The sequence below is a fragment of the Homarus americanus genome, unplaced genomic scaffold (assembly GCF_018991925.1).
Source record: "Homarus americanus isolate GMGI-L3 unplaced genomic scaffold, GMGI_Hamer_2.0 scaffold23047, whole genome shotgun sequence".
NCBI lineage: Eukaryota > Metazoa > Arthropoda > Malacostraca > Decapoda > Nephropidae > Homarus > Homarus americanus.
The window spans coordinates 35,409-51,184 of record NW_024712069.1 but is presented as its reverse complement, the minus strand read 5'-3'; the positions used below and the strand labels follow the sequence as shown (position 1 = coordinate 51,184).

At 43.1% G+C, this 15,776-nt stretch overlaps 1 protein-coding gene across 1 annotated transcript; it reads left to right on the top strand.

The window, feature by feature from the left end:
* The first annotated feature begins 6 nt into the window (after positions 1-6).
* Positions 7-4,258, top strand: LOC121859268 (probable serine/threonine-protein kinase dyrk2). Its single transcript, XM_042356032.1, has 4 exons — positions 7-27; positions 126-870; positions 1,234-1,521; positions 1,868-4,258. Exons 1-4 carry the CDS (start codon positions 7-9, stop codon positions 3,325-3,327), a joined length of 2,514 nt encoding a protein of 837 aa, XP_042211966.1. The 3' UTR covers positions 3,328-4,258.
* The last annotated feature ends 11,518 nt before the right edge of the window (positions 4,259-15,776 follow it).

The window sequence follows — 15,776 nt, the reverse complement described above, 5'->3', positions numbered from 1 at the left end:
CAAATGATGGGGCTAATGTCTTCGAGGGTGAGCCAAATGATGGGGCTAATGTCTTCGAGGGTGAGCCAAATAATGGGGCTAATGTCTTCGAGGGTGAGCCAAATAATGGGGCTAATGTCTTCGAGGGTGAGCCAAATAATGGGGCTAATGTCTTCGAGGGTGAGCCCAATAATGGTGATAACGTCTTCGAGTCTCCCAGCAACGACAGAGAGACGAGGCCAGAAGAGGGGAGACACAGCCCAGGTGGTGAGGTCTCATCCACTGGTCACCTGGCGCTAGAGACTAACATCGACGACACCTTCTCTGCTCCTCCTCCTGTCCACAACCAAGGCCCACCTCCACACACTGGTTCTGACAACGATGACAGTCCACCACCACCAATTTATTCTGATGGTATTGTAAATTCATCACCACAAATACATTCTGACAACACTGAGAGAGAACCTAAACGATTCAATTCTGACAACATTGGAAGTGGACCTATACAAATCACCTCTGACAACATTAAAAGTGACTCTCCTCAGCTCACTTCTGACAACAGCGAAAATTCACCACCACAAACTGCCTCAAGTCATGCCAGTAACCCACCACACAACCCCACAAAAGCCGACACTGTAATCAAAACGTCATCGTCTCCCGTTAATGTTGATTACTACGATAACCTATACGACGAGTTCCTGGATATGTATTACGATGCCGAGAGTGATGAAGGTCAGTCGTCTATTTCACAAACTCCCTCAAGATCGACGTCTCCTAAGTCCATCCAGTCTTCACCATCATCTTCGGACAATCTCGCTGGTGCCGTTCCTGTGGAGATGTCGACCACTACCACCGCCTCTACCACGACTGAGTTTACACCGTCTACAACAAGTACCACCACAACTTCTACACCACCACCACCACCCGTAACAACCACAACAACACCACCACCACCACCACCCATAACAACCACTACTACTCCTCTTCCTACTACCACTACCACCACCCCTCCTCCTACCACTACTACGACCACCCCTCCTCCTCCTACTACTACTACCACCACCCCTCCTCCCACTACCACCACCCCTCCTCCTCCCTACCACTACTACGACCACCTCTCCTCCTCCTACCACTACTACGACCACCCTCCTCCTCCTACCACTCACCACCACCACCACCCCTCCTCCTCCTACTACCACCACCACCACCACCCCTCCTCCTACTACCACCACACCACCACCACCCCTCCTCCTCCTACTACCACCACCACCACCACCCCTCCTCCTCCTACAACTACTACCACCACCCAAACTCCTTCTACAACAGCAAGTAGAATAATACCAGAAGTCCCTACAAGACCTACTCTACTTAGTCAGCGAGGGAGATTCAAGACAAACCCGTACTCCAGAAGGCTTAGCGGGGAGAGGCTAGCGGGGAGCAGTTCTGTGGTGAACGAGCGAGTGTCGGACCAAGAACTTCGTGAACCTGTGGACCAAAAAGTGACGACTCTGCCATCTTCATCTTCAAGCTCGGGAGAAACAGGTTAATATATTTGGATTAATTTAGAGTTATTTGTCTGTCTGTCTGTCTGTCTGTCTGTCTGTCTGTCTGTCTGTCTGTCTGTCTCTGTCTGTCTGTCTGTCTGTCTGTGTTTCAGGTAGAGATTGTTATTGTTTATAGAGGAATTCTTTGTCTGTCTGTCTGTCTGTCTGTCTGTGTTTCAGGTACATATAATTATACAGATATTAATTATTTATTTATCTGTTTCAAGATTGTTATTAAAATACACCAATTAATTAGGTCAGTTAATCATAAGGTGAAATTAACTAGGGGGGGTTAATCTTCAGGTGATCCAATTCAACCACATTAAACTGGCATCGTGTTACAGAGAGAGCAGGACCTATCATCAGCCTGTCGGAGATCATGCAGGGTATGGACATGACCCTCCCACAGTTCCTGGTCTCCCTCAAGGATCACAGCATGACCATGAAGGATTTCACCACCAGTCTACAGGCCAGAGGACTCACGCAGAGGGAGTTCAAGAAGGCGAAGGGGAATATGGAGTCTCTGCTTAACCTACTGAAGGGGGAGTTGGAGTCCAGTGATTCAGCCAGTGGGGGTGGTGATGACTCGCCTGATGAAGGAACGACCACCACCCAGAAACCAGTGAGTTCTATACCCTACTGGCTCACCACTAGACCTACCTGGAGGCCACCAACCACAACTACCACCACTACTACCACCACCACTACTACTACTACTACTACTACCTCCACTACCACAACACAGCCACCAACTCCAGCCTCCCAACCTAAGATATTTGGTTTTCGTCCCGGTGGTCGACCTCAGTTTCCCAACACACAAGAGGACAAGGTAGAGGAAGACGACACACAGGAGACAGAGCAACACTCAGGCCAGAAGGACAAGTCACCGACCCCCATCAAACTGGACATGGCCGCCATCATGAAGGACAAAGGTCTCAGTGCCTCAGATATCCTCCACAACCTGGGTTCTCTCTTCACTGTGGCCGACCAAGATACTCCCAACCCTGACGACAACAACACCACTTCACGAGACAACAACACGACTTCAGGTGAGACTAGGGAGAGAGGAGAAGATGAGGAGGAGACAAGTGACACAAAAGATGAGGATAGTGAGGAGGGTTCGTCATCCACCTCACAACCTGAGACAGACTCCACGTCCACTGTGTCTCTGAGGCCTTACAATCCCTCTGCAGGGTCAGAGAGGTACCATCCCCGCCCCTACAGGCCTCTGGGTCAGGGTGGCGGCTGGGGCGGTGGTGGGAACCAACACCGCAGCATCATCACCAACAGACGACACACCACCTTGAGGCCCACCCTCCGCCCACCCTACCAGCCACCGCCGATAAAACCCACAGAGTTGGATGTCCTCCACACCTCTACACCCTCATCCAACGACAACAAATTACCCTTTGGTCTTCCTGGAGGAGGAATACCCGTAGGGACTCTCTCTGGCCAGGCATATCACCCCCGGTACAACAACGACTACATCCCCGTATACGACAACGACCCCAACTCCCTCAACATGTCCACTAAGAGCGCAATCATGGCAGCATCGGTCCTCGGCGGGGTGGCCATGTGCGTCTTCCTGGCTATCCTGGTGGTGGTAATGTACCGTGGGCGCGTGAGGTTCAGACGCACGCCCCTGGCACTCTCCAGTAACGCCTCCTCCTCCTCCCTCCCGCCCATATACTCCACCAGGTTCAGCGGAGGTAAAAGCACCAGTAAGTCGTCAGGGTTATGGGGGACACTGAAGAAACGATTCGATCCTTACTCGCTAAGTCCGACCCCTACCGTCATGACCTGAGGCCAAAGCATAAAACTTATTTCATTACACTCATCTGATTGTAATGCCACTCAGGACAGTCAATCAGAAAACTTCCCTGATTACCAACTTAATGCAACACTCAGAGCTTTTGCCTATGGTATTGATAACCCCAAACACTCAGGACAGTCAATGATACAGCTCTGACCTGACACTCAGAACACTCAACTACTGATTTCCCTAAACTTACATCATCCAACATACACTCACCTGATGATAACATTACTCAACACTCAGGATAGTCAATCAGATAATTCACCAGACACTCAGACAACAAAAGCAGTTAATCAGCACACTCCCATGATACTGATTTCCCCAGACATTCAATACAGATACCCAGTTACACTCAGAACACTCATCCACTCACGATCCGATGCCCAGTTAAGAGTGTTGAATTAAAGAAGCCAATCCCATCATCATCATCATCATCATCATCATCATCATCATCATCATCATCATCATCATTATCATCATCATCATCATTATCAACAATGTTTTATGGCCATTTCTCGTACTTGTGGGAGTTAGCTGTTATTACCTGATGACAGTTGTTGAGTAAAACCATATTGGAATGACCACCTCACTCCTCCCTCGTTAATGACCCAAGGAGTTAGCCCCAGGAACCACGGTACAGGCATAGGCATAGCTCTGGATGCCCTCCTTAATGCCAAACCCAACTGGTGCTGAGTGAATGTATCTAGTTGAGGTAGAGTCTTAGTGTAATTCTGATGCCAAGTCGGACCTTGGCTCTGTGCTTTAGTTTTAATCGGCCAATTAGATACGTTCAAGAATATCCAGTTGTAGGGAATAGTCAATGTACGAACCACTAAAAATTCATCTGTTTTTTTTTGTTATTTTAGCTTAAGTCAGTTAGATACGTTCTCTCATCACCAGTTAGGAGGAAAATTGAACATAGGAACCTTTGAGAATCCATCTTGTGTGGTAGCTTAAGTGAGTCAGTTAGATACGTTCCCACATCACCAGTTAGGAGGAAAATTGAACTGGGAACCTTTGAGAATCCATCTTTGTGTGGTAGCTTAAGTGAGTCAGTTAGATACGTTCTCACATCACCAGCTAGGAGGAAAATTGAACTTAGGAACCTTTGGGAATCTTGAGAATCCACCTTTGTGTGGTAGCTTAAGTGAGTCAGTTAGATACGTTCTCACATCACCAGTTAGGAGGAAAATTGAACTTGGGAACCTTTGAGAATCCATCTTTGTGTGGTAGCTTAAGTGAGTCAGTTAGATACGTTCTCACATCACCAGTTAGGAGGAAAATTGAACTAGAACCTTGAGAATCTTGAGAATCCATCTTTGTGTGGTAGCTTAAGTGAGTCAGGATACGTTCTCACATCACCAGCTAGAGGAAATTGAACTTAGGAACCTTTGAGAATCTTGAGAATCCACCTTGTGTGTAGCTCAGCCAGTTAGGAGGAAAAGATGTTCTCACATCACCAGTTAGAGGAAAAATTGAACTTGGGAACCTTTGAGACTCCATCTTTGTGTGTAGCTTAAGTGAGTCAGTTAGATACGTTCTCACATCACCAGTTAGGAGGAAAATTGAACTTAGGAACCTTTGAGAATCCATCTTTGTGTGGTAGCTTAAGTGAGTCAGTTAGATACGTTCTCACAACACCAGTTAGGAGGAAAATTGAACTTAGGAACCTTTGAGAATCCATCTTTGTGTGGTAGCTTAAGTGAGTCAGTTAGATACGTTCTCACATCACCAGTTAGGAGGAAAATTGAACTTAGAAACCTTTGAGAATCCATCTTTGTGTGGTAGCTTAAGTGAGTCAGTTAGATACGTTCTCACATCACCAGTTAGGAGGAAAATTGAACTTAGGAACCTTTGAGAATCCATCTTTGTGTGGTAGCTTAAGTGAGTCAGTTAGATACGTTCTCACATCACCAGGTAGGAGGAAAATTGAACTTAGGAACCTTTGAGAATCCATCTTTGTGTGGTAGCTTAAGTGAGTCAGTTAGATACGTTCTCACATCACCAGTTAGGAGGAAAATTGAACTTAGGAACCTTTGAGAATCCATCTTTGTGTGGTAGCTTAAGTGAGTCAGTTAGATACGTACTCACATCACCAGTTAGGAGGAAAATTGAACTTAGGAACCTTTGAGAATCCATCTTTGTGTGGTAGCTTAAGTGAGTCAGTTAGATACGTTCTCACATCTCCAGTTAGGAGGAAAATTGAACTTAGGAACCTTTGAGAATCCATCTTTGTGTGGTAGCTTAAGTGAGTCAGTTAGATACGTTCTCACATCACCAGTTAGGAGGAAAATTGAACTTAGGAACCTTTGAGAATCCATCTTTGTGTGGTAGCTTAGGTGAGTCAGTTAGATACGTTCTCACATCACCAGTTAGGAGGAAAATTGAACTTAGGAACCTTTGAGAATCCATCTTTGTGTGGTAGCTTTTAGGTGAAATAAAGGATGCTGTGTTCTCACATCACCAGTTAGGAGGAAAACAACTTAGAACCTTTGGAGAATCCATCTTGTGTGGTAGCTTAAGTGAGTCAGTTAGATATTAGTTTCACATCACCTGTTAGGAGGAAAATTGAACTTGTGATCCTTTGAAAATAAGAATGAGAAGCTAGATCCATAGTGACAAGTGTGAACAATGGACAAGTGAGTCCCTGAACTTAACAGACAAACACAAATGTCGCTGTGGTGTAACGAGTTAACGACTCTACCTAATAAACGTGTGGAATAATACACGTTTCCCACTCGTTGAATACCTGACCGAAACAAAAATACGTACTGAATCTAAGAAAAATAAGTATACAGTACAGGTATTTTCAAAACATTAAAAGTATATATAATTTTTTAACATGACTGAAATAGCATACAAGAAAATACGAACAATATAATTTACTTCGCAAGAGTGAGACTTAAACCTTATGCCTCCAGTGTTCTCCAGTTGATGGGTCAGTCGGCTCTGCAACATAAATCAACACGGTGCAACAATGAAGTAGATGTGTTAGTAGTCCGTTAGTTTATGTTAATTTAATTATTTCTGTAGCTTCATAAAATATTACTTGTTATTTATATTAATGTTTAAAATATTCGGGTGGTGTTGTGTCGATGGTGTCAATTAAATTTCTAAGAAGGATTGGGTTTTTTCTTTATCCTGTGTTATGTGGCTGTGGTCTTATGTTGTTGTTGTCTTATGCTGTGTTATGTTGCTGTGTTTCATGTTGTCTTATGCTGTGTTTCATGGTGCTGTGTTACATGTTGTCTTATGCTGTGTTATGTTGCTGTGTTTCATGTTGTCTTATGCTGTGTTTCATGTTGTCTTATGCTGTGTTATGTTGCTGTGTTACATGTTGTCTTATGCTGTGTTATGTTGCTGTTGTCTTATGCCGTGTTATGTTGCTGTGTTTCATGTTGTCTTATGCTGTGTTTCGTTGTCTTATGCTGTGTTATGTTGCTGTGTTTCATGTTGTCTTATGCTGTGTTTCATGTTGTCTTAAGCTGTGTTTCATGTTGTCTTATGCTGTGTTTCATGTTGTCTTGCGTTTCAGTGTCTATGCTGTGTTATGTTGCTGTGTTTCATGTTGTCTTATGCTGTGTTCATGTTGTTATGCTGTGTTTCATGTTGTCTTATCTTGTGTTATGTTGCTGTGTTTCATGTTGTATTATGCTGTGTCATGTTGTCTTATGCTGTGTTTCATGTTGTCTTATGCTGTGTTTCATGTTGTCTTATGCTGTGTTTCATGTTGTCTTATGCTGTGTTTCATGTTGTCTATGCTGTGTTTCATGTTGTCTTTGTGTTTGCTGTGTTTCATGTTGTCTTATGCTGTGTTTCATGTTGTCTTATGCTGTGTTTCATGTTGTCTTATGCTGTGTTATGTTGCTGTGTTTCATGTTGTCTCTTATGCTGTGTTTCATGTTGTATTATGCTGTGTTTCATGTTGTCTTATCTTGTGTTATGTTGCTGTGTTTCATGTCGTCTTATGCTGTGTTTCATGCTGTATTATGCTGTGTTTCATGTTGTCTTATGCTGTGTTTCATGTTGTCTTATCTTGTGTTATGTTGCTGTGTTTCATGTTGTCTTATGCTGTGTTTCATGTTGTCTTATACTGAGTTATGTTGCTGTGTTTCATGTTGTCTTATGCTGTGTTACAGTTGTCTTATGCTGTTATGTTGTGGCATGTTGTTTATGCTGTGTTATGTTGTCTTATGCTGTGTTCATGTTGTCTTATGCTGTGTTTCATGTTGTCTTATGCTGTGTTACATGTTGTCTTATGCTGTGTTTCATGTTGTCTTATGCTGTGTTTCATGTTGTCTTGTGTTATGCTGTGTTCATGTTGTTCATGCTGTGTTTCATGTTGTCTTATGCTGTGTTCATGTTGTCTTATGCTGTGTTTCATGTTGTCTTATGCTGTGTTACATGTTGTCTTATGCTGTGTTTCTGTTGTCTTATGCTGTGTTTCATGTTGTCTTATGCTGTGTTTCATGTTGTCGTATGCTGTGTTACATGTTGTCTTATGCTGTGTTTCATGTTGTCTTATGCTGTGTTTCATGTTGTCTTATGCTGTGTTTCATGTTGTCTTATGCTGTGTTATGTTGCTGTGTTTCATGTTGTCTTATGCTGTGTTTCATGTTGTCTTATGCTGTGTTATGTTGCTGTGTTTCATGTTGTCTTATGCTTGTGTTTCATGTTGTCTTATGCTGTGTTTCATGTTGTCTTATGCTGTGTTATGTTGCTGTGTTTCATGTTGTCTTATGCTTGTGTTTCATGTTGCTGTGTTACATGTTGTCTTATGCTGTGTTATGTTGCTGTGTTTCATGTTGTCTTATGCTGTGTTTCATGTTGTCTTATGCTGTGTTATGTTGCTGTGTTCATGTTGTCTTATGTGTTATGTTGCTGTTGTCTTATGCTGTGTTATGTTGCTGTGTTTCATGTTGTCTTATGCTGTGTTCATGTTGTCTTATGCTGTGTTATGTTGCTGTGTTTCATGTTGTCTATGCTGTGTTTCATGTTGTCTTGCTGTGTTTCGTTGTCTTATGCTGTGTTTCATGTTGTCTTATGCTGTGTTTCATGTTGTCTTATGCTGTGTTAGTTGCTGTGTTTCATGTTGTCTTATGCTGTGTTTCATGTTGTATTATGCTGTGTTTCATGTTGTCTTATCTTGTGTTATGTTGCTGTGTTTCATGTTGTCTTATGCTGTGTTTCATGTTGTCTTATGCTGTGTTTCATGTTGTCTTATGCTGTGTTTCATGTTGTCTTATGCTGTGTTTCATGTTGTCTTATGCTGTTTCATGTTGTCTTATCTTGTGTTATGTTGCTGTGTTTCATGTTGTCTCGGGTCTTATGCTGTTTCATGTGTCTTATGCTGTTATGTTGCTGTGTTTCATGTTGTCTTATGCGTGTTTCATGTTGTATTATGCTGTGTTTATGTTGTCTTATCTTGTGTTATGTTGCTGTGTTTCATGTCGTCTTATGCTGTGTTTCATGCTGTATTATGCTGTGTTTCATGTTGTCTTATGCTGTGTTTCATGTTGTCTTATCTTGTGTTATGTTGCTGTGTTTCATGTTGTCTTATGCTGTGTTTCATGTTGTCTTATACTGAGTTATGTTGCTGTGTTTCATGTTGTCTTATGCTGTGTTACATGTTGTCTTATGCTGTGTTATGTTGCTGTGTTTCATGTTGTCTTATGCTGTGTTATGTTGTCTTATGCTGTGTTTCATGTTGTCTTATGCTGTGTTTCATGTTGTCTTATGCTGTGTTACATGTTGTCTTATGCTGTGTTTCATGTTGTCTTATGCTGTGTTTCATGTTGTCTTATGCTGTGTTCATGTTGTCTTATGCTGTGTTTCATGTTGTCTTATGCTGTGTTTCATGTTGTCTTATGCTGTGTTATGTTGCTGTGTTTCATGTTGTCTCATGCTGTGTTTCATGTTGTCTTATGCTGTGTTACATGTTGTCTTATGCTGTGTTCGTTGTCTTATGCTGTTTCATGTTGTCTTATGCTGTGTTTCATGTTGTCGTATGCTGTGTTACATGTTGTCTTATGCTGTGTTTCATGTTGTCTTATGCTGTTTTCATGTTGTCTTATGCTGTGTTTCATGTTGTCTTATGCTGTGTTGTTGCTGTGTTTCATGTTGTCTTATGCTGTGTTTCATGTTGTCTTATGCTGTGTTTCATGTTGTCTTATGCTGTGTGTTATGTTGCTGTGTTTCATGTTGTCTTATGCTGTGTTTCATGTTGTCTTATGCTGTGTTTCATGTTGTCTTATGCTGTGTTGTTGCTGTGTTTCATGTTGTCTTATGCTGTGTTCATGTTGTCTTATGCTGTGTTTCATGTTGTCTTATGCTGTGTTTCATGTTGTCTTATGCTGTGTTTCATGTTGTCTTATGCTGTGTTTCATGTTGTCTTATGCTGTGTTTCATGTTGTCATATCTGTTTCATGTTGTCTCAAGCTGTGTTTCATGTTGTCTTTATGCTGTTTCATGTTGTCTTATGCTGCGTTTCATGTTGTCTTATGCTGTGTTTCATGTTGTCTTATGCTGCTTCATGTTGTCTTATGCTGTGTTTCATGTTGTCTACATAAGGTAAAGTCTCAACATAATTTTTAAGTCATTTTTGGATGTTCATAATATTGAGTTGGATCACCTGAAGATTAGCCACCCTAGCTAAGGTGAGTGTTGCGTTGTGTTGCGTTAGGTGAGTGTTGTGTTGTGTTGCGTTAGGTGAGTGTTGTGTTAGGTCAAGATAGATCAGGTTAGGTTAGTGTTGTTTGTGTTGCGTTAGGTGAGTGTTGTGTTTGGTCATACAGCAGGTTAGGTTAGTGTTGTGTTGTGTTGCGTTAGGTGAGTGTTGTGTGTGTTGCGCTAGGTGAGTGTTGTGTTAGGTCAAGATACAGCAGGTTAGGTTAGTGTTGTGTTGTGTTGCGTTAGGTGAGTGTTGTGTTAGAGGTAGAGTGTTGTGTTGCGTTAGGTGAGTGTTGTGTTAGGTCAAGATACAGCAGGTTAGGTTAGTGTTGTGTTGCGTTAGGTGAGTGTTGTGTTAGGTCAAGATAGATCAGGTTAGGTTAGTGTTGTGTTGCGTTAGGTGAGTGTTGTGTTAGGTCAAGATAGACAGGTTAGGTTAGTGTTGTGTTGTGTTATGTTAGTGTTGTGTTGTGTTGCGTTAGGTGAGTGTTGTGTTAGGTCAAGACAGCCTCGCTAGGGTGAGTGTTGAGTTGTGTTGCGTTAGGTGAGTGTTGTGTTAGGTCAAGATAGATCAGGTTAGGTTAGTGTTGTGTTGTGTTAGGTGAGTGTTGTGTTAGGTCAAGACAGCTCAGTTAGGTGAGTGTTGAGTTGTGTTGCGTTAGGTGAGTGTTGTGTTAGGTCAAGATAGATCAGGTTAGGTTAGTGTTGTGTTGCAGGTGGTGAGTGTTGTTTAGGTCAAGATAGATCAGGTTAGGTTAGTGTTGTGTTGTGTTAGGTGAGTGTTGTGTTAGGTCAAGATAGATCAGGTTAGGTTAGTGTTGTGTTGTGTTAGGTGAGTGTTGTGTTGTGTTGCGTTAGGTGAGTGTTGTGTTAGGTCACATAGATCAGGTTAGGTTATGTTGTGTTGTGTTAGGTGAGTGTTGTGTAGGTCAAGACAGCTGTTAGGTGAGTGTTGAGTTGTGTTGCGTTAGGTGAGTGTTGTGTTAGGTCAAGATAGATCAGGTTAGGTTAGTGTTGTGTTGTGTTAGGTGAGTGTTGTGTTAGGTCAAGATAGATCAGGTTAGGTTAGTGTTGTGTTGTGTTAGGTGAGTGTTGTAAGGTCAAGACAGCTGTAGGTGAGTGTTGAGTTGTGTTGCGTTAGGTGAGTGTTGTGTTAGGTCAAGATAGATCAGGTTAGGTTAGTGTTGTGTTGCGTTAGGTGAGTGTTGTGTTAGGTCAAGATAGACTGGTTGTTAGTGTTGTGTTGTGTTAGGTGAGTGTTGTGTTGTGTTGTGTTGCGTTAGGTGAGTGTTGTGTTGTGTTGCGTTATGAGTGTTGTGTTAGGTCAAGATAGATCAGGTTAGGTTAGTGTTGTGTTGTGTTAGGTGAGTGTTGTGTTAGGTCAAGATAGATCAGGTTAGGTTAGTGTTGTGTTGTGTTAGGTGAGTGTTGTGTTGTGTTGCGTTAGGTGAGTGGTGTTAGGTCAAGACAGATCAGGTTAGGTTAGTGTTGTGTTGTGTTAGGTGAGTGTTGTGTTAGGTCAAGCAGCTCGTTAGGTGAGTGTTGAGTTGTGTTGCGTTAGGTGAGTGTTGTGTTAGGTCAAGATAGATCAGGTTAGGTTAGTGTTGTGTTGCGTTAGGTGAGTGTTGTGTTAGGTCAAGATAGATCAGGTTAGGTTAGTGTTGTGTTGCGTTAGGTGAGTGTTGTGTTAGGTCAAGACAGATCAGGTTAGGTTAGTGTTGTGTTGTGTTAGGTGAGTGTTGTGTTAGGTCAAGACAGCCTGCTAGGGTGAGTGTTGAGTTGTGTTGCGTTAGGTGAGTGTTGTTAGGTCAAGATAGATCAGGTTAGGTTAGTGTTGTGTGTTGCGTTAGGTGAGTGTTGTGTTAGGTCAAGATAGACCAGGTTAGGTTAGTGTTGTGTTGTGTTGTGTTGCGTTAGGTGAGTGTTGTGTTAGGTCAAGATAGATGAGGTTAGGTTAGTGTTGTGTTGCGTTAGGTGAGTGTTGTGTTAGGTCAAGATACAGCAGGTTAGGGTTAGTGTTGTGTTGCGTTAGGTGAGTGTTGTGTTAGGTCAAGATAGATCAGGTTAGGTTAGTGTTGTGTTGCGTTAGGTGAGTTGTGTTTGGGTCAAGATAGATCAGGTTAGGTTAGTGTTGTGTTGTGTTAGGTGAGGTTGTGTTAGGTCAAGAGCTGGTTAGGGGAGTGTTGAGTTGTGTTGCGTTAGGTGAGTGGTGTTAGGTCAAGATAGATCAGGTTAGGAGAGGGTGTTAGGTGAGTGTGTTAGGTCAAGATAGATCAGGTTAGGTTAAGGTTGTGTTGTGTTAGTGAGTGGTTGTGTTGTGTTGTCAAGATAGATCAGGTTAGTTAGTGTTGTGTTGTGTTAGGTGAGTGTTGTGTTGTGTTAGGTGAGTGTTGTGTTAGGTCAAGCTAGATCAGGTTAGGTTATGTTGTGTTGTGTTAGGTGAGTGTTGTGTTAGGTCAAGACAGCCTGCTAGGTGAGTGTTGAGTTGTGTTGCGTTAGGTGAGTGTTGTGTTAGGTCAAGATAGATCAGGTTAGGTTAGTGTTGTGTTGTGTTAGGTGAGTGTTTGTTAGGCAAGATAGATCAGGTTAGGTTAGTGTTGTGTTGTGTTAGGTGAGTGTTGTGTTGTGCTGCGTTAGGTGAGTGTTGTGTTGTGTTGCGTTAGGTGAGTGTTGTGTTAGTCAAGATAGATCAGGTTAGGTTAGTGTTGTGTTGTGTTAGGTGAGTGTTGTGTTGTGTTGTGTTAGGTGAGTGTTGTGTTAGGTCAAGCTAGATCTAGGTTAGTAGTGTTGTGTTGCGTTAGGTGAGTGTTGAGTAGGGTCAAGATATGCAGGTTAGGTTAGTGTTGTGTTGTGTTGCGTTAGGTGAGTGTTGTGTTAGTCAAGACAGCTCAGGTTAGGTGAATGTTGAGTTGTGTTGCGTTAGTGAGTGTTGTGTTAGGGTCAAGACAGCTCAGGTTAGGTTAGTGTTGAGTTGTGTTGCGTTAGGTGAGTGTTGTGTTAGGTCAAGATAGATCAGGTTAGGTTAATGTTGTGTTGTGTTGCGTTAGGTGAGTGTTGTGTTAGGCAAGAGACAGGTTAGTTAGTGTTGTGTTTGTTGCGTTAGGTGAGTGTTGTGTTAGTCAAGATACAGCAGGTTATGTTGAGTTGTGTTGCGCTAGGTGAGTGTTGTGTTAGGTCAAGATACAGGTTAGGTTGTGTTGTGTTGCGTTAGGTGAGTGGTGTTAGGCAAGATAGATCAGGTTAGGTTAGTGTTGTGTTGTGTTGCGTTAGTGAGTGTTGTGTAGGTCAAGATACAGGTTAGGTTAGTGTTGTGTTGTGTTAGGTGAGTGTTGTGTTAGGTAAGCTAGATCAGGTTAGGTTAGTGTTGTGTTGTGTTGTGTTGTGTGTGTGTAGGTCAAGATAGATCAGGTTAGGTTAGTGTTGTGTTGTGTTGCGTTAGGTGAGTGTTGTGTTAGGTCAAGATACAGGTTAGGTTAGTGTTGTGTTGTGTTAGGAGTGTTGTGTTAGTCAGGATACATCAGGTTAGGTTAGTGTTGTGTTGCGTTAGGTGAGTGTTGTGTTAGGTCAACATACATCAGGTTAAGGTAGAGGTTGTGTTGCGTTAGGTGAGTGTTGTGTTAGGTCAAGATAGCTCAAGTTAGGTTAGTGTTGTGTTGTGTTGCGTTAGGTTAGGTTAGGGTTGTGTTACGTTGTGTTAGTTTAGGGTGGGTTAAATTAGATTAGCAGTAGGCAAGGGTAGATTAGGTTAAGTTAACCAAGGCTAAGTCGGGTTATTTTAAACTAGATTAAGTGAAGTTAGCCTCACAGAAGGTTAGATTATCAGAAAATATGATACGATTTAACTCACGGTATCCGGCCGACTCAGGTATCCGGCCGACTCATGTATCCGGCCGACTCAGGTATCCGGCCACGACTATGACAACAACATCAGCTGGTACGGTAACTTCCACAACATTGCCACACTGCCCCATCATCTGTAAGGCACAATGTTATCTTAGACACTGGTCATAAACATTCCTATGAATAGTTGCTAACATTGGCCGTTAACAAGAGAGGTATGACCTAAAGTATGGGCCACAACAAACTCCAAGGGGCCACAACAAACTCCAAGGGGCCACAACAAACTCCAAGGGGCCACAACAAACTCCAAGGGGCCACAACAAACTCCAAGGGGGTCACAAAAACTCCAAGGGCCACAACATAATCCAAGGGCCACAACAAACCCAAGGCCACAACCCAACACAACAAACTCCAAGGGCCACAACAAGTTCCAAGGCCACAACATAATCAAGGCCACAACATAATAAGGCCACAACATAATCCAGAGGCCACAACAAACCCAAGGGCCACGACAAATTCCAAGAGGCAACAAACTCCAATGCCACAACAAACCCAAGGGGTCACAACAAACTTCAAGCCACAACAAACTCCAAGGCCACAACATAATCCAAGGGCCACAACAAACTCCAAGGCCACAACAAACAAGGCCACAACAAACAAGGCCACAACATAATCCAAGGGGCCACAACAAACTCCAAGGCCACGACAAATTCCAAGAGGCCACAACAAACTGCTAAGGGGCCACAACAAACTCCAAGGCCACAACATAATCCAAGGCCACAACAAACTCCAAGGGGCCACGACAAATTCCAAGAGGCCACAAACAAACTACAAGGGCCACAACATAATAACATAATCCAAGGGGGCCACAACATAATCCAAGGGCCACAACAAACTCCAAGGCCACAACAAACCCAAGGCCACAACATAATCCAAAAGGCCACAACAAACTCCAAGGGGCCACAACATAATCCAAGAGGCCACAACAAACTCCAAGGGCCACGACAAACTCCAGAGGCCACAACAAACAAGGCCACAACATAATTCAAGGCCACAACAAACCAAGGGGCCACAACAAACCCAAGAGGCCACAACAAACTCCAAGGGGCCACAACATAATCCAAGAGGCCACAACAAACTCCAAGGCCACGGGCCACAACATAATCCAAGGGGGCCAACATAATCCAAGGCCAACAAACTCCAAGGGGCCACAACAAACAAGGGCCACATCAAAGGGGCCACAACAAACGCCAAGGCCACAACAAACTCAAGGCCACAACAAACCCAAGGGGCCACAACAAACTCCAAGGGGCCACAACAAACTGCAAGGGGCCACAACATAATCCGAGGGGCCACAACATAATCCAAGGGGCCACGACAAACTCCACGAGAGCACAACATTCTCCAGCCACATCCGACTCTAGCAACTGAGTCAGCTTCAACACCCCCACCAGCACCGATTATGTCACTCAGGTAGCAGAACCCGTCATTACAATACTAGATGGAATCCAGATGCTGTACGTTATAAATTCACACACACACACACACACACACCTAACTACAAACCTCCACGGGTCCATGACAAAAAACCCCACCGGACAAAAATCCCTAGGACAAAAACTCCACCTCTACTGGACAAAAACCCCATCTCTACTGGAACCTAACCTAACCTAACGTTAAATGGAATTTGTATGAAAATAAAAACGAGCTATCTAGCTTCCGACTGTATTCAAAGTCTGCTGAAGGAAAACTGAATTAGTGCACAAGTGAACAAGGTTTTTATGGTACCACACCTAATGGTACCACACGTCATTAAACAGACCTGAGAGACCAGAGATTGTGAGGTCACGGGTCCCCTGAGGTCTCAAAAAGTGAGATCTAATACCAAAGTGGATTTGTATGAAAATTATTGAAAACTTTAAACAAAT

Excerpts from the sequence above, each read along its gene's own strand:
- LOC121859268 (XM_042356032.1), top strand. The coding sequence starts at position 7 with ATGGGGCTAATGTCTTCGAGG. Across the intron at positions 28-125 it reads TGGGGCTAATGTCTTCGAGG|GGTGAGCCAAATAATGGGGC; the intron begins GTGAGCCAAATG and ends AATGTCTTCGAG. Across the intron at positions 1,522-1,867 it reads TTCAAGCTCGGGAGAAACAG|AGAGAGCAGGACCTATCATC; the intron begins GTTAATATATTT and ends ATCGTGTTACAG.